We start from the raw sequence: 26,987 nt of genomic DNA on the forward strand, positions 1-26,987 counted from the left end.
TTGACTGAGTGACTGAATGAAGGAATAAATGGAGACTTTATGCTTTAGATCACCTTGGATCAGGGGTTCTTAACTTTTTTCTATGCCATGTATCCCTTATCAGAATAATATTTTTAGGTGCTTAAAATATATATCATTAAAAATAGTACCAATTACATTGAAGGCAGTTATTAAGATTAAAAAACCCAAACTTGTGACACAGTGTAGTGATAAGTGCTTTTTCACTGATGCATTAAATAACAAGATTATTCATCTGAAACGTGGGTAAGTTAAATTCCATTTTCCAAAGACTGCAGCGTGAAGACTGTTTTTGCTCAGTTTGCACGAGCTCATCATTCTGTCGGGTAGTCTTTGTTAGCATTTATAAGTGGGGAATATTGGGAAGCATCTTGGTTGTCTGGACCACCACTGTGCTGTGTCACCATTTGGCAGCTGACTGATTGCTTTGTGGGACCTACCAAATTGTTGTCCAGCTTCATGTCGGATGAGGAAGACTGACCACAGGTGATCTCGTGGCAAGGTTAATAACTACTCTAAGTGATAAATGTAAATGATATTTTTAGGTATCTGCAACCCCTGTGTGATACGGTAGAAAAAGTCTCTAATTTCAGACAGACTCAAAGGCACAGATGACGCTCGTACCACTGGGCTAGGTTGCCCACCTTCATAGTTGAGAAAGGTTAAGTTTCTAGTAGAAGGTAGTGAAAATACAGGTGTCATTCCCCATCCCAATCCAATTTCATGGATTTTTGCTCTTCTTCCTTTCAAACTCCTGTTGACTTTTGACTGTTAATGTTCCAGCAGCTCATGTCTTATCTATCAGACGTTTTATACTTTAGGAATCTTAAGCCAGTCTTGTTCACACTTGGAGTGATACGTTTTCACTTTTAAAGTTTTGGAAGTTACAAGGCCATAAATCATCTAAGGGCATTGATTTAATTCAAAGATGTATCTCCATGGTCATATCGTCGATCTGCTCAGATCCCAAGGCTGTGTTAAAGAGTTCATGCCTGGCAGTCCTGGACTTCAGGGCTAGAAACTGTCCAGGCAGTCCTTATTTTGCCTGGCATTATTTCAAATAGTGAATTTAAAGGGGCTCTTTTTCTGTATTTGCTAGATTTATCTGTAGATGTGAAAGGATTAGATACAAGGTTTCTTAAGGCACTAAAAAAATAATTTTAAATCCTATCATAAAAGCCAGCTTTATATCAGTTCGTCGACATACACATGGGGAAAAAAAGATCATCAACAGATGATTCTACAGTGAGTACTATAGGAATTCCGAGAAAGAAGGCGTCACTGTGGGCTGGAGGAGGTGGGAAAGGCTTTATGGAGATGGTGAGATGAACTGGGTCTTAAGGGTAGGGCTAAATGAACAGAAATGACGAAGGCATTTCCAGCAGGGGCACTGGTATGAATAAGGCATAGAAGCTTTGAATTATGTAGGCCAGATTCCAGGAGTAAATAATATATATGCCTCATGAAATTGTTTTTAAGAACCAAGACGTTGTTAAGCTTTCAGTAAAGTGAACCTTCAAACCTTCTGCTTCGGTAGTCATCCAAGTCTTGTGTTCGTTCATGTCTCTAAGAGCGGTATTTTCTTAATGTAGAGCTTTTTCTGGTGTGAATGAAAATTTAAAGTCCCGATTTTCAGTTTCCTGACCGTTTTGAATCTTTTGCCTTTAGCACCACCTGGCGGGAGCATGCTTTTAAAGACGACATAGCGTCTGCCTTAAGTGTGTTTTAGTTGACCTGCTGAATTCATTACATGTCTGCCACCTCTTTTATCTTTTCATAGGTTGTAAGTGGAAGGATTTCTCCATCAGGGATTTGGTTTTCCACAAATAGCATAGTTAGGGCATTGGCTGTTCTTAGCCTTGTATGTGTTTCTTGAGTTCCTGACTCTTGTCACGCGTTTTAACTTGGAGCAGTGATCCATTGTTTATAAACGGGAAGGCAGAGTGGTGCCAGTTTGTAGCTAGTGCTAGATTCACGAGGAACTTTGCATCATTTCCAGACTTTCTGTCCAAGACTTTGCTGTTTAGGCTGCCTAGTTTTTCTCTATCCTCCAACTTAGAAATATAGTAGAAAAATTACAGTTGGAAGAGATCCTAGGAATCATCTGGCCCCGTGCCCACCTTTTACAGGTGTTTAAGATTAAAAAGCAAGCAAACCACAAAAAAATCCTTCTTGCTAAAAAGTGCCCCTGATAAATACCTTTTCTTACAAATGGGCACTGGCACCCAAGTCAAAAAGTAGGAGCAGTAAGCATCCACATTCCATTTCTAGAAAACAGGAAATGAACTAGGTATGGTGTTCTTTGCTTTTTTGCTAAAACACTTTGGCAGCTCATCCAAAGTCCCAAGTCTGCCTGGCAGCCTGTGCATTCAAAATGGGCATCTTTTTAAACATGGGTTGGGAGGGTCTGACTTGACTCTGAGATTTGTAGTGTGACCTTTCTTAAAGAGGTGTGGTCATGTAAGTTTTTGAGAGCGGCCCAAATTTTGGCTAAATGGATCTTATTCTGTTTAAGGAATTGATTAGTTTAGGTTCCCAAACTGTTAGGTTTAAGTTGTTCCGTATACGAAACATCACTGAAATGTGATTAGGGAGATGGAAACAGGGAAAGAGCCCAGGCAGACACTTGGGTTCAGGTACGTCTTCCCTTACTTAACCAGCTGTGTGGCCTTCAGCAAATCACTTACCCTCTCTGAGACACCCTTTTTTTCCCCCCAGTTCCTAGTGTGGGTAAGAGGATTAAGTGAGATAGCATATGAAAGCTCTTATTCCTGGCACATAGTAGGGACTCGGTCATTTCTTTCCCTCCTAACTCCTTGCACAAAGGAGGTTGAAGATTTTCCTAATCTTTGAGTAAATGTACATCTGTCTGAGATTGATTAAACAGAGATTTCCTGAGGATAGAGGAAGAGAGTAAAGTCAGAGATCCTTTTCTGGAGAGAAATATTACTCCATTTTGTATAGGCTTGCTTTAAAATACGTGATTTTAATTGGAGCGCTTGTATTAATTTTGGGTTCCTGGCTCAGAATCTTAGGATGCGTCATCAAATTGGCTTAAAAAGGGACTGTAGAGTATAAAAGGGTATATAAGTTATTGTGAATGCTGTATATTAGTTAGGATTCTTTATGTATGCTGGGGATTAAAACATAAATTGTCTTAAATGATAAAGGGAATTCATTTTTTTATTAAAAAATTTTTTTTCCCGCTATCCCCCATAAAGGGAATTTATTAACCCATATTCGGGAAAGACTTGATTCTGCAGCTGCACGTTTGCTTCTCAGGATTTCGTGTCTCTCATTCTTCGAATGAGGTTTTCACTGACTTCCTCCTTTACTGACAGCTCCAGGCTCTTCCCTCAAGGACACAAAATGACAGTTGTACTTGGAGACCTCATTCTCTTACACCGTCAAGGGGAAGAAGCCATCTCTCCTGCAGCTGCTCTAGAAGAGAAAGGAAGCAGCTTTCTTCTAGAGGGTCTCACAACATATCTTCTGACACTCACTGGCTCCAGTGGGTTTATGTGCTCATCCCCGATCCAGTAACTAGAACTGAGGGGTGAAGACCCTGAATGGCTGAGGCCAATCAAAGCCCGTCCCTGGAGCAGGGAGGGAGTTAATCGTAAATAGAGCACATGGCTAAGAATGGGAGATGAATGGTTTCCCATAGGGCATTTGGGGTTCTTGTTCCAGGCAGAGGGAAAGTTGCTAAGCAGCAAACCACGGCGATCTGCGTCAGTGGTTAATTCAGACTTTGAGCTGTCAGTTAATGAAAACCTTTTGTTACGGCTGTAGGGATCATCCGTGTATCATGTGGACCGGAGGCTGCAGGAGAATTCCAGTTTTGGTATTCCATGCTGAGGCTATTCTGACAAAGGACAACAATATTCGAGTCATTGGCGGTAGGTATGACATCCCCCCACAGAGGGCAGGGCTGGGCATGGCCCCTGTACCCTTGTCTTGCAGAAGTTGATATCACATGTAAGTAGGAAAAGGGCGTTGGTCACAAGAAAAATATAGCTTTTTTTTTTTTTTTTTTTTTATGCCCGAAAGGATTATTTGTAATTTCTTAAATTTTCTGCATTTTAAGTTGCTTTTCTTCTTTGAATTTTGTCTTCAGAATTATGCGTATGTGCGTTATTGTTATTCTTTGTGGTAAAATATACAAAACAAAACGTACCCTTCTGACCATTTCAGAGTGTACAATTCAGTGGCATTTAGTACAGTCACACTATTGTACAACCCTCACCACGATCTAGTTCCAGAACATTTTTCATCATCCTAAAGTAAACCCTGTATCCATTAAGCAGTCACTCCCTATTACCCCTTACCCCAGCAGCTAGTAACTGCTCATCTGCTTTCTGTCTCTAGCGATTTGCCTGTTCCGGACATTTCGTACAAATCCACTCAGACAGGATGTAGTCTTCTGTGTCTGGCTTTTTTCACTTAGCATAGTGTTTTTAAGGTTCATCCATGTTGAGCATGTATCCGTACTTCATTCCTTTTCATGAAATGCCATATTTTGTTTATCCATTCATCAGTTGATGGATCAGTCGGTGGTTGTTTCCACCTTTTGGCTATTGTGAACAGTGCTGCTCTGAAGATTCATGTATGAGTTTTTGTTTGGACACCTGTTTTCAATTCTTCTGGGTCTATAGCTAGGAATGGAATTGCTAGATCTTATGGTAATTCTATGTTTCACTTCTTAAAGAACTGCCAAAGGAGATTCCATAGTGTCTACACAATTCTGCATCAGCGATGTAGGAGGGTTCCATTTTCTCCACATCCTCACTGACAATTGTTATTTTCTGTTTTTTAGATGATAGCTGTATTAGTGGGGGTGAAGTGGTATCTTACTGAGGTTTTGATTTTTATATCCCTAATGACTAATGACATTGAGCATCTTTTCATGTGCTTCTTGGCCATTTGTATATCTTCTTTAGAGAAACGTCTATTCAAAGCCTTTGCCTATTTTTGATTTGGGTTGCTCGACTTTTTGTTGTTGAGTTATGAGTTCTTAAACATTCTAGATACTAGACCCTTATCAGATACACAATTCCCACATTCTTCTGCTAGATGGATTCGCTAGTGAATTCTATCAAACATTTGAAGAATCAACACCACCAATCCTTCTCAAACTCTTCCAAGGAAGAGGAAGGAACTCATTATATGAGGCCAGCATTACTGATACCAAATCCAGAATAAGACATCACAAGAAAACAAAACTACAGTCAAAATCCCTTATGAATACACATGCAAATATCCTCAACAGAATACCAGCAAAACAAATCAAGCAGCATATTAAAAGGACTATACCGTGACCAAGTGGGATTTCTCTCAGGAATACAAGGATGGTTCAACATACAAAAGTCAATCAATGTAACATACCACACTAATTTCACTTCTTCTTTCCAACCTGGATGCCTTTTCTTTCTTTCTTTCTTTCTTTCTTTCTTTCTTTCTTTCTTTCTTTCTTTCTTTCTTTCTTTCAAGTTTATTCATTTATTTTGAGAGAGAGACAGACAGAGAGCAGGTGAGGGAGGGGAAGAGAGAGGGGGAGAGAGAATCCCAAGCAGGCTCTGCACCGTCAGCATGAAGCCTGACACGGGACTTGAACCTACTAACCGTGAGATCATGACCCGAGCCAAAAGCAAGAGTCAGAGGCTTAACTGACTGAGCTACCCAGGTGCCCCATTTTTATTTATTTATTTTGAGAGAGAGAAAGAGGGAGAGAGAGAATCCATCCAGTCTGGGCTTTTCTTTATTGGGAGGGTTATTCCTGATTCAACCTCTACTTGTTATGTATGTATTCATATTTGTATTTTGTATTGAGTCAGTTTTGGTAGTTCATGTGTTTTTAGTTTTTGTCCATTTAGTTTATCTTATTTGTTGGCATACGAATATTCATAGTAGTTATTTATTTATTTATTTATTTATTTATTTATTTCATAGTATTCTAGAATCCTTTTTATTTCTGTAAGGTCAATAGTAATGTCCCCATTTCATTTCTGCTTTTAGTAATTTGAATCTCTTTTTTCAAGCTAGCTAGAGGTTTGTCAATTTTGATCATTTTAAAGAGCCAACTTTTAATTTTGCTTACTTTCTCTATTGTTTTTCTATTCTCCACTCTTCTTTGATTTTCAGTAGTGCTCTGACTCCTGGGTTAGCCTGTAGCTTATCTTCAGAGTTTACAGTACCGTGGATCAGAAGTGTTGTGTGATATAGTGAAAAGAGTCTGTACATGGGTTTGTAGTTACCGGTTCAAATCCCAGCTTTGGTATTTACTAGCTGTGAGTCTGGGGCAAATCACTTAAACTCTCTTGACCTGTTTTATTATTAGTGAAGTGGAGATCATAACTACCTTGCAGGCATTGTAAGAATTGATGAGATCATTTAATATTTGGCACATAGTAGGCACACAAAACTTGTGCTACTTAATTTCACTTGTTGAACAGGATCTGTTCTAGTTTGAAATGACTTTAAGGTCTGTCCTTGCACCATAATAAGCTAGGAGTTCAGAGGACAGTGAACACCTGCTTCTGGGATTTGAATCCTCCTCCCTCCCCAAGGGTCTTGTTCTAATCCCTTCAGCAAGTTGCTAGGTTACCACTTAAAGGGATATGGTTCATTCATGTTCTCTGAATTTGGAAGAACTAAAGTTTTGCTAACATTTGCAAAGAAACTCCCTGTCATCATGATTGGAGTTAAAACATCAAAGGTGGGTACAAACAACAGAAGTAAATAATCTCCCCCAAACATACTTTTGGTCTGCTTGTCACATACATGCATCTCTGTATGCCATGGCAATAGGCAGACCCTTCCTTTTTTAGAGTATCCAGGGTTTACTGGGAATTAGTATCCATCAGTGTTGTCATTCCATTATTCAACCAGTCCCTGCGTTTTTAGAACGTATATATCTTTTTTCCCCCTTTCCACATACTTGTGATTAAAGAAAAGGCCACTGAACTTTTTTCTCAAACTTTGTTTTCGAATTTTCTGTATCTTCCCAATTCTTTGAGGTATCGTGATTTTTCTCATAGTCCTTTATGAAAAGAACAATTTGAATGAGTTTTCTGGTTGCTGCCTCAGATTTCTGAATTGTTAAATTCTCTGGGTCTTTTTTTTTTTTCTTTCTTTCTTAAATAGCTGACATAGATCTGCTCAGATCATAATCCTGTGTTTAAATCCCCTTGAGAAGTTTCTGGGGGATTAGTTATCTTCTGTTGATCTTAGAGTGTTAGATGCCAGTCTTATTTTTTTCTGTTATCTGTTAAATGTTTCATTGTATTTATTGTTAATACTTTTTGCACAATATTGCTATATTCCAGAAATATATTTTTTCCTTACTATATCCATTTTTTTCAAAATTGTATATACTTTGAACATGTAAATGGATTGCATTCTAGAGACAATAGAGATATTTGCAGTTTAAGGTAATCCATTCCTAGAAGGAAGCATCATTTTTTTTTTAATTTAACTAATTAATTTATTTTATTTTATTTTTGAGAGAGACAGAGCATGATGGGGGGAGGAGCAGAGAGATAGGAAGACACAGAATCCCAAGCAGGCTTCAGGCTCCAAGCTGTCAGCATAGAGCCCAACACGAGGCTCGAGCTCACAAATCGCAAGATCGTGACCTGAGCCAAAGTCAGACGCTTAATTGACTGAGCCGCCCAGGCGCCCCAGCATCGTTTTATCATTTGTCTCTGAATTTGTCAGGTTCCTCAGTTTGCAAAATGTCAGTTTGCATTTGTGTAGACTAGCACTGTCCAATAGAAATATGATGCAAGCTAGATATGTAAGTTTTCCAGTGGCCTTATTAAAAAAAAAATAGAAATAGGTGAAATTAGTTTTAATAATATATTTTATTTTGGGGCATCTGGGTGGCTCAGTTGGCTAAGTGTCCGACTCTAGATTTTTGCTCAGGTCATGATCTCATGGTTCATGAGATCAAGCCCCACGTTGGGCTCTGCACTGACAGCATGGAACCTGCTTAGGATTCTCTCTTCCTCCCTCTCTGCCCCTCCTCTGCTCATGTGCAAGTGTGCTCTCTCTCAAAATAAACTTTAAAATATATATATTTTATTTAATACAAATTGTCATTTCCACATTTACTCAATATAGAAAAATCATTAAGATATTTGGCATGTATGGGACACCTGGGTGACTCAGTCACCCATCCGACTTTGGCTCAGGTCATGATCTCGCAGTCTGTGAGTTTGAGCCCCGTGTCGGGCTCTGTGCTGACAGTTTGGAGCTTGGAGCCTGGTTTGGATTCTGTATCTCCCTCGCTTTTTGCCCCTCCCCAGCTTGTCCTTTGTCTCTCTCTCTCAAAAATAAATGAACATTAAAAAAAAAAAAAAGATATTTGACACGTAGTATGTATTTTACACTTAAGAGTGCATCTCAGTGTGGTGCAAAATATATTTCATCACAAATATTTAGTCTGTGGTTAGATTTTCCACACATTATAGTTGAAAAAGTAAATTCATACGTTCAAGTTCCAAACACGTTTTCCAGTAATTGAATCAGATATCAGTTTTCAAATTTAAATTAATAAAGTTAAATAATGTTGAAAATTCAGTTTCAAAAGGTCACACTAGTTATATTTCACGTGCCCAGTAGTCATACGTGGCTAGCGGCTACCATGTTCAACAGTACACGTGTAGCCCTCATTTTGTGACAGTAAGGCAAAGCTACACTGTGTTGCCATTGAAAGGATTGCTCTTAAATTCTAAAAGTAAAGAAAGTCAGTTTTATCTTCCTTCTGGTTTCCCAGGCTATTTTTGACCAAACTTCTTAGGGCATGTCCTCACTCCCTGGGTGCTTCTGTACTGATAGTTAGATTATTGGTTCCTTGTTTTAGTTTGCTGCGCTGCTGTCCGTCAGTCCTGGAATTTGCCAGGAGGCCTAGCACTTTAGGTTGCCCCCGGTACACACGTGAGTGGTTGGAGAAGAGGAAAATTCCACGGTCTTTTGGTGCATGCTTAGAGGCTCAGATATCAGATGTTAGGCAGTTCGCTAGTAGGACCGTATCACGCCCTGCTGCTTTTTATGTGAAAGGAAGTATGGATAAGGGAGTTTCTTGGACAGTTGGGGGCTAGCTCAGTTTATAGTTGCAAGCCTCCGTTTGACTTTTGCCGTGGGAGCAGAGCCCTGGGTTGCCAGGTTTTTCAGACGAAGCCCAGAAATCTAGATTTTTATATGAATTCTTTCAGTTTTAAAAGGTTAGTGACTAATTCAGTTTTATGTTTAAAACACCACAAAGAATGAACGAAGCACGTCTGCAGGCTGGATGGGTTTGGCCCTTGGGTCACCAAAATATAACCTCTGGTCTAAAATACACTGGTAATCAGCATCATTGGACACAGAACATGAATGTGAGTTAAAATCCCCGGCAGTCACACTTGCACCTTATCTTTCTTGCACTCCCCTTTTGGAGCATGTGCAAAGTATTGGAGTTGGCTTATAGTTAGCTGGTATAGATTAGAGGAAGTTGGTCACTGATTACTATTTACATACTGTGAGTGGTCACTGAGTGTAGTGATAATGGAATTTTTCTTCCGTGTTAGGAAAAGTAGGAGAAAGAGTACAAATAGCATTTTAATTAAAAAAAAATTTTTTTTTTTGATGTTTGTTTATTTTTGAGAGAGACAGAGACAGAATGCGAGTGGGTTGGGGCAGAGAGAGAGAGGGAGGCACAGATCTGAAGCAGGCTCCAGGCTCCGAGCTGTCAGCACAGAGCCCGACGCGGGGCTCGAACTCACGAGCTGTGAGATCATGACTTGAGCCGAAGCCGGATGCTCAACCGAATGAGCCATCCAGGCGCCCCGCATTTTTATTTTTAAATTTGCTGCATAAAATGCATAATTTATTATGTAATACTATGTGTTAATAGCTACTTTGCTACATATTTACTTTTTTACGCTATGAAAATTTTTACTTGGTAAAAATTTATGCTGCTGTGTAGCAACAAGTGTTATAAAAGCTTTATGTGTGTTAACTGAACTACCCCGTGAGGTAAGTACCTTTATTACCGACCCCATTTTACAAGTGGGGAAACTGACCATGGAGAAATCATTTGTTCATGATTGCAGGCAGGAAGTGGTAAAGCCAGGATTTGAACCCTTGGCAGTTACACTGCAGAGACAGACTCTTTCTCTTATTGCTCCTCCTCCTTCCGCAGTCCCCAGGTGGTCATTCTCCGTTTTTCCGCACACCTTCCTCACTGCCCTCCCCATGGCCTGGCACCGTGAGGCCCCCAGTGCCGAACCGGTGCGGCATCAGGTGCGCTTCTGGTCTCTGGCGTTGATGATCCTTTGGCTTTTGCACGCGCAGAAATGGAGATGTTGGGGATCACAGTTATAATGAAGAGACCAGATTTTCTTTCACTTTCTAAACATTCAACCTAGAAAAATTAAAAACCTCTCAACCAGCTGTAAGAACAGTACATTGAATGCATGTATAGTGTTTCCCCGTGCTCACCAACTATTAACATTTTGTCTCTCTGTACCATTTGAGAATTAGTTCAAGTACTTTATGCCATAATATCTTGTTTAGCAATGTATCCCTAAGGGCAGGGCGTCCTTGGTATAACCACAGTACTGAGGTGACATTCAGGAAATCTGTCACTGGTAAAGTACTTTTATTTAATATACAGTGCTAATGCACATTCCCCTAGTTGTTCCGATTTAGACCTTATTTATTTATTTTTAATTTTTTTTTTAATGTTTATTTATTTTTGAGACAGAGAGAGAGCATGAACAGGGAGGGTCAGAGAGAGAGGGAAACACAGAATCTGAAACAGACTCCAGGCTCTGAGCTGTCAGCACAGGGCCCAATGCGGGGCTCGAACTCACGGACCGTGAGATCATGACCTGAGCCGAAGTCAGACACTTAACCGACTGAGCCACCTAGGCGCCCCAATTTAGACCTTTATACTACTTTTTTTTCTAAAGTCTAGGATGAAGTCAAAGATTGTATTTAGTTTTCATATTTCTCCTTTAACCTCCCAGGCTTTTTTTTTTTTTTTTTTGTCTTTCATGGCATTGACAGTTTTAGAGATTCCAGACTAGTTGCTTTGCAGATGTCCTTCCATTTGGGATTGTCTGATTGTTTCTCCATGTTTAGATTCAGGTTTAAAGTTTTGTAGGACTATCACATAGTGTATCTTCCTCAGTGTATTACGTTAGGAAGCATGTGATATAATTGTATTGCCTTGTTGGTGGTGGCAAGTTTCATCATTTTTTAAAAAATATTTCTTTATCTTCGAGAGGGAGAGAGAGACAGGGTGTGAGTGGGGGAGGGACAGAGAGAGAGGGAAACACAGAATCTGAAGCAGGCTCTAGGCTCTGAGCTGTCAGCACAGGACCCAATGTGGGGCTGGAACTCACAAACTGCGAGATCCTGCCCTGAGCCGAAGTCGGACACTTAACCTACTGAGCCACCCAGGTGCCCCTCATCATTTGGTTGAGAATAGTGTTCACCAGATTACTTCATCAGAAGTTTTGTTTTGTTGTTTTGTTTGCTTTGTTACAAGCATTCTCTGGAATGATATTTTGAGATGCATGAATATCCTGTTTCCCAAGTCTCTCACCCATTGGTTTCCATTGATTTTAGTCTGAACCTCTTCCTCTTACAGTTTTTGTGAAATACTGATTTTCTGTTTCTTTCCTTTTACATTTATTAGCTGGATTTTCTGTAAAGAACTTTCCCTCCTCTGATAGGCAGAATAATGGTCCCGCCCAAAGATGTCCACCCCCTAATCCCAGAACCTATGAAAATATTACCTGACATAGCAACAGAAAATTGAACTTGTAGGTGGATTTAAGGTTGCTAATCAACTGACCTTCATCACAAGGGTCCTTTAAAGTGGAAGAAGGAGGCAGAAGAGGAGTCAGATTGATGCTGTGTGAGAAGGACCAGACCCTTCATTGCTGGCTTTGAAGATAGAGGAAGGGCACCAAAAGCCATGGAATGGGGGAGGCCTCTAGAAGCTGGAGAAGGAAAAGAAATGAGCCTATAGAAAGAGTCTGTAGAAAGGAATGCAGCCCCCCTCTTGCTTTGATGACATCTGTGTCAGACTTCTGACATAAGAAATATCAGACAACAAATTTGTGCTGGTAAAGCCATCAAGTGGGTGGTAGTTTATTACAGGAGCAGCAATGGAAAACCAGTATACCTTCTTACCAGTGTGGACTCGTGGGTTCTTTTTTTTTTTTTTTTTTCTTAAATATAAGTGGATTATACTCTATCTCTGTCATAATTCATTTTTATTTTCAAATTGTCTTAAATTTGGCCATTGAGATCCTTGGGATCCATTGTGATCCATTGAGATCCTTGTGACATGTTCCCAGTCAGTTTTTGAGCACTTTCCTCTCTTTGGGCGTAACAAGATATTCCAGGCCTATCTTGTGCTTTCCCTCGCCAACTTGGAATCAGAAGACAAACTCTTAAGCAGTGCACTGTACTGTTTCTTAAATTATTCTCTGCGCTGGAGTGAAGACATGACTCTGAAGTGTTTTTCTTATAACCGTATTGCAAAGACAACATAATAGTGATTGATCATTGGGAAAACCCTGTGACTGGGCTTTAGAAGTTTGCCACAAGAATGAGAAGTATGGAGTGTCTGGTCTTTTCATTCCCGTCTTCCTGCGTCTGCTCTGCATGGTGTTCTTGCCAGGGCTGGGCAAGTAGCAGCAGGGATTTATGGATATTTTCACATAAATTCATAAAAAGATAGGCTTATCTTTGACTGGAGAGGCTGAATTTGGTTCTAAGGTCTGTCTATAAGTTTCTGTATTACACTCATTCAAAAATTGTTCACTGTGCAGTCTTTTTCGAAAAATGATTCTATAGATGCACTGCCTGGCTGGCTCAGTTGGTGGAGCGTGTGACTCTTCATTTCAGGGTCATGAGTTTGAGCCCTACCTTGGGCATAGAGATTGCTTAAGAAAAAAATAATTTAGGAGAGGCACGTGGGTGGCTCAGTCAGTTAAGTGTCTGACTCTTGACTTTGGCTCAGGTCATGATCTCATGGTTTGTGAGATTGAGCCCCACGTTGGGCTCTGCACTGACCGGTGTGGAGCCTGCTTGTGATTTGCTCTCTCTCCTTCTCTTTCGGCCCCTCCTCTCTCATGCTCGCTCGCTTGCTCTCTCTCAAAATAAATAAATAAAAACTTTAAAAAAGAAAAATAAAAAAAAATTTTTTTAATTGTGCTGTAGAATTCTTAGCTAATTTTTTCAAACACTTTGTGGTGGTGCGTAGAAAGAGGTGGCATTTAGTGGGCCGAAGTAAAATTTAGTCTTTGGAGATGTGTAGAAATCTCACATGATTACAGACTTTAGTCTTAGGGGTCAAAAGCACAGAATGCGTATGGGGCCTGGCGGGTAATGTGAATGAGTGAAGGGACCATGAGGGGACTGTGCTGAACTAGACCCTGTGAACCTGTCCTGAAGGGAGCACTCACCCTTCCTCAGTGGACTCACCCTGGTAGAGAGAGCGAGCCCAGGGTTGCCAGGGTTTTCAAGAGAGCCCAGAATTCGAGATTTTTAAATGAATTCCTCCAATTTCAGAAGGTTAGTAATTCAATTTGTTTTTCGTTCTTTTTTTTTTTTTTTTTTTGTGGTGGGGGGAGAGGGACAGAGAGTGATGAGAGAGAGAGAGATTGAGAGAGAGAGAGAGAGAGAGAGAGAGAGAGAATCTTAAGCAGGCTCTGCACTCATCATGGAGCATAGTATCTACTTGGCAGTTCACTGGGCCTTTGTGCCTCCTGCAGAAAGCCTGGCTCGGAGCCTCCTGAGGTGGGGTCCTCACGCTGATACCCTGAGAGAAGCAACCAGTCCCGTGGTGGGCTCTGTTCCATTGTTGCTTTATTCTTGGTTGCCTTCTGTGACGGTTCACGTAATGTGTCAAGGACTCCTGGCTCAGTCTCATGACCGTAAGATCACCACCTGAGCTGAAATTGAGAGTTGGACGCTTAACCGACTGAACCACCCAGGCGCCTCAATAATTCAATTTATTTTCATTTATTATTCTTATTTTTTAATTTAAGTGTTTGAAAGTCTTTTTTTTTTTTTTTAATGTTTATTTATTTTGAGAGAGAGGGAGCGAGAGTGTGCGCACATGGGTGGGGACTGGGCAGAGAGAGAGACAAAGAGAATCCCAACCAGGCTCTGCCCTGTCTGTGCAGAGCCTGATGTGGGGGCTCAATCTCATGAACCATGAGATTATGACCTGAGCGGAAATCAGGAGTCGGACGCTTAACTGACTAAGCTCCCCAGGCGCCCCAAGGTGCATCTGGCGCCTGAACAGGGATATGAGCCCCGGACCCTCAGATTACAAGTCTGATGCTCTACCGATGGAGAGACCCAGGCTCAATTTGTTTTTAAAGCACAATGAGAAGTTAACAAACAATGTCTGCAGATTGGTTTTGGCCCTGGATTGCCAGTTTGTAACCTCTGGTCTAAGATACACTGGTAATCAGCATTATTGCACACAGAGGACTGTCTAGAGCAGGGGTTCTTAACCTTTTTGTGCAGTGGACCAAATGTGCAATGGCAGTGTAGGGAAGCCTGTGGGTCTCTTCTCAGCATAATGGTTCTGAAGTGTATAGAAAATATATAGGAGTCTAACCATAATCAATTGTATTGAAATGTAATTATCAAAATATTGTATAAAAGGTAAATTTGTGACGTATATGCATTTTTATTAGTGCATTAAATAACATGGTCTGCTAGGAGGTTTGTTAACTGCCATAATTTTTATATATTGTGAGAAATGACATTTTCAGATAACTGTAACAATTGTACAATAATATTAAAACACCTGGTACCTATAGGTGGCAAGGTCACGGGTATTGCTAACACTCCGTTTTGTGCCTACATTTGTAATTGAAGATAATGTTAAATTTCAACTAGTAGTGAGAACAAAGATGCCATTTTGTCTCCCATCTATTTTTAATAACCCGCAGCAAATGTCAGGTTAAGAACCCTTGGTCCACAATAATAGTAGCCTACTTAATAATAGCGTAAGGGTAGTAGTACAATGTTACCGAATACAGTTAAGCAAGCCACAATCTCACAGTTTTATTTTTGTCTCTACAGTTAACTTTTTGGTTACTGAATTTGATTCTGTGTTTTTCTCTAGAACGTTATCATTTGTCTTACAAGATTGTGCGAACAGATAGTCGCCTGGTACGCAGCATTCTGACAGCCCATGGATTTCATGAAGTAAGCTCATTTTTACTACCTCACCTGATCTGCTCTAAAACTGAAAATCCTAGACATCCAACCTGACGGCCAGTTAATAGGGCAGCTCTAGAGGGTACTTGGGAATCTATGCTTAGTGATGATGCAGAGCTTATGTTGAATTTCTGAGTGGATTTACCAGTTTCTCCTTGAAATGCATGGAAAACATTTTCACAAGATTCCTTCCCCCCCGTCCCCCCCTTCCTCCCTTCCTCTCTCTCTTTTTTTTTGAACTAAAAACCCCAAACGTTTTTCTTGCTATGATTAGGCTTGGGGTAGAGACAGAGCTGCCCATAGGGAATGGTCTGATACTGAATTAAGATTCTTTGATTGCAAGCAACAGAAGTAGATTCTGCCTAATTTAAACCCAAAGAGGGCCCCCTGCGTGGCTCAGTCGGTTAAATGTCTGACTTCAGCTCAGGTCATGATCTCCTGGTCTGTGGGATTGAGCCCATGTTGGGCTCTGTGCTGACAGCTCAGAGCCTGGAGCCTGCTTTGGATTCTGTGTCTCCCTCTCTCTCTGCCCCTCCCCTGCTCGTGCTCTGTCTCTGTCTCTCTCAAAAATAAATAAACGTTAAAAAAATAAATAAAGGATTTGTGGGTAAGTTATACACAGGATGCGTAGCAGAATCAGAGGAAGAGGTGAAAAGGCAGGCCTTTGTAAGGAAAGAGACTAGAACAGCCCCAGGGGTCTGGGAATAGGAATCTTAGGGACTGTCTCTTCGGGGGACTGCCATAGAGGTGACTCAACTCCATTCATTGTCATTGTGCCTTTCTCCACTGAAGACTCCCCGTCTGGAGATAGTATGACTAGTCCAGCTTGGGCCATGGAAGTGCTCCTTGTAGGGGGTCAGGGGGTGACTGGCAGTCTTTTAAAACCAAATGGTATGTCATTCCCAAAGAAAATTAGGAAAATTGGGATATTGATATTAAAAGGGACAGGCAAAAATGCTGGAATGATTTACACTGTAGATATTTTGAGAAGATTGATGATAGTCTGGTTCCTAGCTCCTTATCTTAGGTTGAGGTCTGAAGTAGACATTTTGTGAAAGTTCTGATACTAGTCTATATCCTGTCTTGGTGTTTTATCTCTGGGGCCTCACTGGTACCTCTCACATCATAGGCACAGGGTACATAATTGTTGAATGAACAGACAAATGAATGGACAAAATCATTCTTATGAGTGAATGAATGATATCCTAAGTTGGTTTGCCATGACAAGGTTTTAGTCCTGATCAGTGCTTTATATCCAGCATCTGTAAGGACCTAAGGACACTGAGACGAGAGTTGTGGGTTTGAGCCCTCTTCTCATGCTTTGATATGTAAGAATGTTAAGAGACATCACAGACTTCTATAGAAGGATTCATTTATTCCACTTTTTGTATCTGGGATTTGCCCACCTATCCCATCCTTTACAGCTTTTCATACTCAGCTTTTATTTTACTAGGTTTAAATACTAACTGGGCACTCACTCTGTTCTGTAGATGAAAAATTTCTACGGCCTTTCTTGCCATCTCCCTGGAGAGAGGCTATCTCTGATGTTTTTGTATCTTTTTATCTGCCCTCAGGTTCACCCAAGCAGCACTGACTATAACCTAATGTGGACAGGATCCCACCTGAAGCCCTTCTTACTTCGCACCCTTTCTGAAGCACAAAAGGTTAATCACTTTCCCAGGTAATGCTCTTGTAGCTACTTTGCTCCATTTAAAGGTACTTGACACTGGGCATGTGGCCAAGAGAGATAATTAATGTCCTTAAAAAAAGAAGTCTGTGATACGGGGCAGCAGTCTGCAAATCAAACCGAGGTGTTCATCTCTGTAAGCATGTATTATACGAAGCCTCTCCAAGGATGTGTAGACATGGATGGTTCTAAAGGAGACTGTTTCTGGATTGCAAATCCCATAGGTTCTCTTTCCTAAGATTGAGCAGTTTGAGAGCCCCTTGTGTGGAAGTGTCCTCCCTCTCTCACCTCCTTTTTCAGTTACTATTCTTCCCGTTTATAAAACAATGGCCCTCTTAGAATGTTAACATGGTGCATTGTCCTTGGGTGCAAACATTTCCAGGGTTCCAGACAAAACCCCCTCCCCCCTCCAAAAAATGGTGTTGAATTGAATTCTGGTAATGACAAATTATTTTTCCGTGATAGTGATTTCAATTTCTTTGCTTTTAATAGAATCCAAAGCATAAAACTTGACATAGTCAAGTTGTCAGCTGATAGGCCATTAATTTTAATTTGTAATGGTAGATCATCTTGTGATTTTTGACACAGAATTAGGAAGTTGAAAGAATTGAGTGTCACTGGTAGAGAAAACTCCTTCCAGTTGCATTTTTAATGGCAGCCTAGAGAGCCAATACTGCCTAGTGGCCAGGAGCATAGGCTCTTCTAACCAAGTGCCTGGGCCCGGATACCAGTTCTGCTGAGCGACCTTGGTAACAAGACCTTTCTGAACATCATTTTCCTCATTGGTAAAAAGATGTTGCTAATGATCCACACTTCACAGGACTGTTGTGAGGATTTAATGTGTCCAGATCTAAACTATTTAGAACAGTGCTCGCTCGTTACATAGTAAACACTACAGAAGTGTTAGCTGTTATTTTTGTGACCAGAGTTTCCTAGTGTTTTCATCTGTGAAGAAGAAAATAGGAATAAAATTGATGCTGAAACCCTACCTTATTCTGGCAGTCATACTCAACCACGGAGAGACAGATAGATGACCTTGTAGACAAGAGGGAAACAAATCTCATCTCATGAAGAGAAGGAAATCCAGTACAACTTTTTTATTTGGACTGTGGTTACATTTTATTTTATTTAGTTCTAGGACTTAAGTCCTAGTTACTCATGCTCACAAGTTTTATTTTCATATGCTTTTCTCATTTTTATCTAATGAAGTTTCTTTCTTAATTTTTCCATTCTCTTATATCTCGTCACTGTGTGTAAATACCTGGCCCAAGTCAAGTAATTTCCTCATAATCTTGCTTAAATGTGAATTTTGAGTTCATAACAAGTTTCAGTTTTATGTCTCTGCTTCGTTTGCAAAAGTAACTTAAGCCTTATTTTTCTTCCTTCATGTCTAGAAGATGTGGATTTGGTATTCTAAATGTGTGACTGGATGGTTGAAGTGAATCAGATACGGTCTATCTTAAGTAGGCATTTAAAGAGTCCTTGAAATAGCCTACACTGGAGTCTGCGTTCCAGTTCATGTTACTAGTTTATTATTTATTTTAATGGTTTTTGAAGTACTCCTGTAGGTGTATAGGAATTCTGTCTCAGTTTAGAATTAAACAGCGTTAATAAATTTGAACCTGTATTTTCTGGAGTATTCCTTGAATGTGGTGTTCTTGTATGTTCGAACACACTGATAACCCATCATCTAAATGCACCATGCTTTGTGGCTTCTGCTGCTCTGTCTCACATGGTTTCAATCCAGAGACCTGAACTCAAGTGTAAGAGGCATTCAGGCACTTAAAATGTTTCCAGGGCACCTGCGTGGCTCAGTTGGTTAAGCATCTGACTTCGGTTCAGGTCATGATCTCTCAGTCTGTGAGTTCGAGCCCCACGTCGGGCTCTGTGCTGACAGCTCGGAGCCTGGATCCTGCTTCAGATTCTGGGTCTCCCTCTCTCTCTGCCCCTCCCCCTACTCATTCTCTCGCTCTCTCTCGCTCTCTGTCAAAAATAAACGTTAAAAAATTTTTTTTCAATGTTTCCAATATTATTGTGAACTTTCTTAATATAATTTTTAACTTTTAATTTTAAATAATTTTAGACTTCTAGAAAAGTTGCAAAAATAATATAGTTACTCTGTATCCTTTACTCAGTTTTTCTAACATTAATATCCATTATAACAGTGGCAAAATTATCAAAATGGAGACATTAACCTTGGTATACTGTACATTTTAATAAAAATTCGTAATATTTATGGTGTTTTGATATATTGTGTACTACAGTAGTTGCCGTGATAATCAGTTTATAGCCTAATGATCATATGAAATCTGAAAATAATGCATATTAACTCATATGCATATTTTGTTATAGAGAAGGTATGATGATATACGAGTTGCAAGCATGAAGTATGTTCTATGAGGCTAAACCCTTCTTTGGGGGAAGCGTCACAGAAGAAGTAAAAACAAGAGTGATTGAGGGATCATGCCTGGGTTGGGAGTGTGAAGGAGGCTTCTGGGGTGCTGGGAATGTTCTATATTTAGTCTCAGTGGTGCTCACACAGGTGACCAAAATTCATCACGCTCTGCATTTGTGATTTGTATGCTTCTCTGTATATAAATTACCTTCAGTAAAAAGTATATTTTAAAAAGCGAAAAATATACTGACAGAAAAAGAGCTTTTTCTTCGATACTATTTTTAAAATGTACAGGAGCCTTTGAATCCTGATGTTATTTTGATTCCCTTGAATATACTTAAAAGGGTAGCGTTAGAATTTTGTTTTAAAATAAGATTTATCATTCGTTGGCCCATTTGGGATGATGGGCTGAGCGACCTTGGTAACCAGATTTTTTTTGATGAAAAATCTTAGATGCCGACTAAAGGATATATAGTTTCCTAAAATTTGTATGGGGGGTATCAAGCAAAAGGATTTGGAGACCTCTAGGATTGGGCATCTGTAGGAGAATGCATTCTTTTTCTTATCCTCTCGTCAGTGTTTCTAACTGATGATAAACGTCACAGGCAGACTATTTAAAAATATGCACTCACAGGTCCCATTGTAGATTCGTGGAATCACCATACCCAGGGAAGATGTATATTTAAAAAGTACCTTCTAGGTGCTTAATCTTTCTAGGTAAGTATATACCTAGAAACCATATATTTAGAAAACAGTCAGGATAGGGCGCCTGGGTGGCTCAGTTGGTTAAGTGTCTGACTCTTGATTTCCGCTCAGGTCATGATCTCACAGTTTTGTGAGTTTGAGCCCCACAAAGGCTCAGTGCTGACAGCATGGAGCCTGGTTCAGATTCTCCCTCTTTCTCTGCCTCTCCCTTGCTCACACTCTGTCTCTCTCAAAATAAATTAACTTAAAAAAAAAAAAGAAGGCAGCGAGGTGATTTATATCTGGAAAGTTTGGAAATCACTGTTCTAGGCTAAATCAATATTATAACGTGGACCATCTGTACCCCAATCACCTGGGACACTTGTAGAAAATGCAGAATCCTAGACTTTATCCCAGAATTTTGAGATGTGGGACTTACAAACAATAATTTTAAAGAAACTTTGTGGATGATTCTTATCTAAAATTTAAGGACCTCTGCTTTACATTTATGAAGAGGATGATGGGTAAGAAAGAAGTGTTTGTGATACCTGGACTTGGCAAAGTCCCCTTCGATTTTAAGAAATTATATTGAAAAATTTGAACTGAGAAACATTAAGTTTTAGTGGTTATAGTAAAGATTCTTGGATGGTTTTTAAACGGTGGAGCAAACCATGAGTGGAAGCCAGTAGTGGAACTCGTGAGTCCAGTTGAGGCTACCTGAAGTGCTCTGGAATATACTTCCTGATAGGTGGCAATTATTGCCTGAAGTTTGTGGTGATCATTTCCTTGCTTTTCTTTAAAATTTTGTCTCTTGCACATCCATCTTTTAATGATGTAACTTAAGTTGTCAGTGGGATTCTTAACCTAGTGATCTGGTACTTTACTACAATAGGATCATTGTAGTCTAACATTAAGGTCTATCTTGGTCACTGTGTAGGAGAAACCTATCCGACCCGCAGGTACTTGTTTTACTAATGGTGATGCAAGTTCCATGTAGTTATAGAAGAGGCTGGACAGTTACTGCTGTGGCATTAGGCCTATAAATGTGGGAAAGGTAGCCACATCTTCTGTTTTCCTCAACGGTCCTATTTTCAAGTCATGAAAGTCCTTTTTTCAGGCCATGTTTCTCAGAAGGTCGCACCCTCTAGGTATCTTTGTGTAAAAATTCCCAGAATGCTTTGGGTTTGGTACTTGTTAATTGGTTACTAGTGTTTTTTCATTATTTGGGTAATCTAGATTTTTTTTTTGTACTATTAAAGAATTAGGACTCAATTAACATAAAACACCTAAAATGTTTCATAATGATTTTTAGCAGTGAATAGTCACAGGCGGCTGATGAAGCTTTATGAAGGTAGAATTTATTTGATGCATTTGGCTTCTGGACCCTGAAAATTTGAATATATTTATCAAAAGTCGAACTTAGAACACAGTCTTTTTTTGTTTATTTATATTTAAAGTATGTTAGAATAAATTTAATACTCATAAATCCCATCAAAACCATTTGGCAAAAAGAATCAGATTTAAATGTAAAAGCTAAAACTGTAAAACTTCTAGAATAAACACAGGAGAAAATCTTCGTGCTCTTGGATTCGGTAAAGATTTCTTAGCTCTAACAGTAAATGCACAATCCATAAGAGAAAAATGTTGATAAAGTGGGCTTCCTGAAAATTTAAAATGTCTGCTCTTTGAGAGACACTGTTAAGAAAATGAAAAGGTAAGCCACAAACTGGGAGAAAATATTTGCAAAACATACATCTATACAGAATTTGTATCTAAGAATGTATAATAAACTCTGAAAACTCAATAATAAACAGGCTGTTTTTTTTTTTTTAATGGGCTAAAAATATTTGAACAGATACTCACCAAGGAAGATAGACATGAAAAGATGTTCCTCATCAATAGTCACTAATGGAATGTGAGTTAAAACCACACAAGGTGGGGCACCTGGGTGGCTCAGTCGGTTAAGCATCCGACTCTTGATTTCAGTTCAGGTAATGATCTCACGGTTTGTGGGTTCAAGCTTCACATTGGGCTCTGCTCTGACAGTATGGAGCCTGCCTAGAATTCTCTCTCTCTCTTCCTCTCTCTCTGCCCCTCCCCGCTTATACTCGCTGTCTCTCAGAAATAAACAAACTTAAAAAAACCACACACACACGAGGTACTACTAACTGCCTATTGGAATGGCTAAAAACAAAGAAAAAACACCAGACAACACCAAGTGCTTGTCAGAATACAGCGCAACTGCAACACTGAAACTTTGCCAGTGGGAAAGGCAAAACAGTACAGCCACTTTGGAGAACAGTCTGGCAGTTTCTTATAAAGTTAAATACATACACACGTGTTGGTTTTAAAACGTGTCCGCAAATTCCTTGACCTTGCCTTCAAATGGTTGAGCTAATTTTTCTGTTCTTGGGTGTGAGCTGGACTTTGTAACTTCTTGTTTTTACTTTTAAGTTGATTTATTTTCAAGGTGGGGGGGAGGGGCAGAGAGAGAGAGAGAATCCCAAGCAGGCTCTGCACTGTTAGTGCGGACCCCGACGCAGGGCTTGAGCTTACGGACCGTGAGATCATGACCAGAGCTGAAACCAAGAGTCAGATGTTTACTTAACTGACTGAGCCACGCAGGCGCCCCTGGACTTTGTAACTTCTAATGAGCACTTTGTGGCAGAAGTGACATGGTGTCACTTCTGAGACTAGGTCATTAAAGTCATTGCAGCTTTGTTCTTGTCCCTTTCCCTCTCACATCACCTGATGTAGGAGGAACCAGCTGTCATGTCACAAAGACACTCTATTAGCCTTACAGAAAAGTTCACATGGGGAGGAACCGAGGCTTCCTGCCAACAACCAGTTCCATGTGAGAGAGCTGTTTGTAAAGTGGGTCCTTCAGCCCTAGTCACGCCTGATGGCTGTAGCTCTGGTCAACATCGTGATTGACATCTCATGAGGGAGCCCCGGACAGAACTGCCCAGTCCTGCTCCCCTCACACTCCTGACCCACAGAAATTTTTCTTACGGTTTTCAGCTGTAAGGTATTGGAGGTAATTTTATTATGCAGCAATAGACAGCTGATAGAACTTACCAAACACTCTTATTAAACCCGGCCATCTCATTCCTAGAGAGATGAAAACTTATGTCCACGCAAAAGCTTACATTCTTACAAAAGTCCGTACTTAAATGCTTGTAGGGACTTTATCCGTATCTTCAAAAACTGGAAATGGCTCTCATGTCCTTCAGCTAGTGAATGGATAAAGAAACTGTGGTACATCCAAGCGGTAGATTACTACCGAGTCATAAAAAGGAATGAAATTCTGATGCATGCAGCCACAAGGATACGTCTCAGTTGTTGCCAGTCGCAGCGAAAGAAGCCAGTCTCAGAAGGACGCGTACTATATCATTCCATGTCCTTGGCTTTCCGAAAAAGGGCAAAATTATAGGGACAGAAAACAGATGAATGCTTGCCAGGGCCTGGAGGTGATTGGAAGGCTCTTGGGGTCACTACAGAGGGACTTGGGGTGACTTTTTGGGATGTTGGAATTGTTTGTGGTGGTGGTTACATAATTGCATTTGTTCAAACTCTTAGAATTATACACTTCTTGGGGCACCTGGGTGGCTCAGTCAGTAAGCGTCTGACTTTAGCTCAGGTCATGATCTCGTGGTTCATGAGTTCGAGCCCCGCATTGGGCTCTGTGCTGACAGCTCAGAGCCCAGGGCCTGCTTCAGATTCTGTGTCTCCCTCTCTCTCTGCTCTTCCCCCACTCACACTCTGTCTCTCTCTCAAAAATAAACAAACATTAAAAAAAGTTTTTTTTAAATTATACACTTCTTAAAAAGGGCAGATTTTACTGTATGCAAATTATACCGTGATGAATAAATCTGACCAGAGAAATCCATTTTATGAAAATGATTAATAAATCTTTGGAGGTGACAAAGTGATAGATTTGAGATGTAATACTGTCCTCAATGACTGCTTCCGAACTGTGAGCTATGAACTCTTTAGTGTGTGATAACACGGGAAAACCTTTGAGTCACAGATGACTGAAATGGAAAAACTTTTACGATTTTTAGGTCATATGAACTAACCCGGAAGGACCGACTGTACAAAAACATCATTCGAATGCAGCATACGCATGGATTCAAGGCTTTTCACATCCTCCCTCAGACCTTTCTTCTGCCAGCTGAGTATGCGGAATTCTGTAGTAAGTGCCTGGCTGGGAAGGCCCCGATCCTTGGCCCCTGAACTTGGGGCACACTTACCCCAAGGGCTAGCTACCTCGAGTCAGTAACTAATGAGGGCTTTTCACATCCTTAAAAAGTTGTGTTTCTTTACTAAAACAGTTAGGGAAATAATCTTAAGACTTTTTTTATTCTGATTATGTACCTGTATGCGTATTTTTAGTAAGCTTGTCACTGTCATTTCTGGAAGGACACATTGGTGCCCTGCACACCTGCCCCTGTCAGGTACAAAAAGTCTCTTTATTGGCAAGACTTCGTGCCTATGTGAGAAAGTATATGCTTCTGGATTTGAACTATATATGCCTCCTTTTGAGTGTCTGTTTTCCTCTTGCCATTTAGGGGAATATTCCCGTCACCTTAACGTCTGGACTTGTGTGACGTAATGTCCTTTGAGGTTCAACGATCACGCATTTTTTAGTGTGAGGGTTTAGAGGTACCAGTTAGTCACAGTCTTGCTGGAGTTCAGAAGAATTGAAGAATACATGTGTTAGCCAAATGGGGAACCAAATGTCAGCTGTGTGGTTGGTAAAGCTAGATGGGGACCTGTGGCCTGCAGCCCATTCCCAGTGGGCTCCTTACTACTTTTGCCTCGAAGTGAACGGTCTTCCCAGGTCCCAGCAGGTGAAATGGGCTGTTTCAGGCTTTCCTCCCTGGGGACAGAGCCCGAGTCAGTAGGCTTGGTGCACAGAAGAGGTGCGAGTACAGAGAAGGTGTGAGGCAGGTCTTTTGTGAGAGTCCGCACAGTAGTTGTAATATGAGCCAGTACGGAACGAGTGTTTCCTTTCTGTAAAGCCCTCTTCCAAGTGGCATTTCTACTGTGAGGTAGGCACCGCTGTTATGCCAGGTTTACAGATGAAGAGATGAAGGCAGGCACGGAGAGGTCAGGAGCTTTCCGAAAGTCATGCAGGTTGCAAACGGTGCCGTCAGGTTCACACTTCGTGGTTTGGTTTTAGAGGCCGCACTCTTCACCACTGGGCCTTGTTGCATAAAGACACTGGGCAGTGTGCCCACAGTGTCCACTTCCCGGTAACACCGGTGAGAGAGGATCAAGGAGGACACGAGGGGAGGACAGACACATAGATATCTTTCTTCTTGGTAAGTCCAAGAGAGAGACTATTCCTGTCTTATGGGTAGAGGAAGCATGGAGAGAAGAAGAGAAAGTTCTCTCTAGACTTCCTGACCCTTGATTTTCTTAACCTGTAAGACTTAACAGTCTGGTTTGCCCAGTGCGGGGTTCATCCTCTGGGACTTCCGTCATCAGGATCTCCTGCTTCCACCCTGGTGAGGCCGTTTCTCTGATAGCACCTATTCCAGCGGGGACGCTTGACGGTTCAGTGTTTGCCCACAGAAGGCTCTGGAATGGGTCAGAAGAGCTCTGTTGGACTCAAAGCCGAAAACTTACAGCTTAGAATTTTTATTATGTGACTTTAGCCACATAACTTAAACTGTTCTGTGCCTTAGCTTCCTCCTCTGTAAAGTGGGCTTATTACTAGTACTGACCTTATAGTGTTGTTGGGATGTTTAAATAGGTTAATACATGGAAAGCACTTGGAATGGCACCTGATAGGTGTTGAATAAGTGTTCAATGTTATTCCCTTTTTCAAGTGACGTTGAGATGTATTGTTACATAATAAAAGATCATGCGATAAGCCAACACGATAGCATAAAAAATACTTCAACTAACATGTTAGCAACATGGCCCAGGTGTGAAAACTGCTCCTGTTAAAGTGTACAATAATTCCCTATTAAAGTCTACAGGAATCTGAAATGAAAATTCCCTTTGTCCTCTCTCTGCTATTTCTTATCCTGTTGTTTCCCTTTGGAGGCAGGTTCAGGGGTGGGGATGCTCATTCAGATGACTGGATAGAGTTAGGATTCCTCCATCAGTTCAAGCGTGACCTGTCTTTCAGTAGGATTGCTTCTTTAGCGTATTATTCAAACTCGTATGTGCTCTACTTTTTAACAAAAATGAATTCAAAAGGTCAATAGAACACACAGAATTAATACAGCCGTAACTCAGAGCCACCATGTTTAGCCCCAGGACAGTTACTGTAGGCAAATGGCGTTCTTCAGTCCCCCAAACAAATCACTTAATGATGTCATCACCAAAGACCACAGCAGGGACCCACCATGTTTGTGGAAAAGGGGGGAGAGGGAAGACATGATTGTCAAGAGGAGTCGTCTTGATTTCAGTCTTGCCAGGATTCCATTCATTCTTTGCCAGTTGTCCAGAGTCCATGACCTCTAAGCTAAAATTCATTTGGGGGAGATCCAACATCGTTGGGTTAGTTGCGTTGCTAAGGCTACATATTAGGGGAGAAACACACCCACTTGTACCACTTCTTCCAGAAAGACATTCCTCTTCTCCATAAAGGCTATTTTAAGTTCTTCTCTTCCTTTGGTGTCCACCTGCCATATGATAGCCCAGAAATTCCATTTTCTCCATGGCTTATGTTCCTGCCCTCCATTGCCCACTCGAGTGTGAGCAATAGGAGATAATTTTGAGAAGGAAAGGAACGCAGGTTAGCCTTTAGAAAAATAATTGTGTGAAACGAATTGGAGGGAGCAAGGGGAGGAACACAGTGGTCACTTGGAAGGTTATTGCAGCAATCCAGAGCAGAAGTGCAGTTGCACCGAACCAGGTAGCTGGAGTGGAAAAGCGGGAGTGGAAAGAGCAATAGAATAAACAGAGTGTACCAGCTGGCTTTAAGTAGTGAGGCCAGGGTCAAAG

General features: G+C 40.7%; 1 protein-coding gene across 16 annotated transcripts in view; it reads left to right on the plus strand.

Moving 5' to 3' along the window:
- Positions 1–26,987, plus strand: part of TTLL5 (tubulin tyrosine ligase like 5) — a 282,100-nt gene that overhangs the window by 3,767 nt on the left and 251,346 nt on the right. For all 16 annotated transcript variants that reach the window (XM_053224740.1, XM_053224738.1, XM_053224742.1 and 13 more), the window contains exons 3-6: positions 3,811–3,917; positions 15,164–15,246; positions 16,833–16,939; positions 24,089–24,219. In XM_053224740.1, the coding sequence (XP_053080715.1) occupies positions 3,811–3,917; positions 15,164–15,246; positions 16,833–16,939; positions 24,089–24,219 (428 nt within the window). The remainder of the gene's footprint in view (positions 1–3,810; positions 3,918–15,163; positions 15,247–16,832; positions 16,940–24,088; positions 24,220–26,987) is intronic.

Source organism: Acinonyx jubatus, chromosome B3 (genome assembly GCF_027475565.1).
Source record: "Acinonyx jubatus isolate Ajub_Pintada_27869175 chromosome B3, VMU_Ajub_asm_v1.0, whole genome shotgun sequence".
NCBI lineage: Eukaryota > Metazoa > Chordata > Mammalia > Carnivora > Felidae > Acinonyx > Acinonyx jubatus.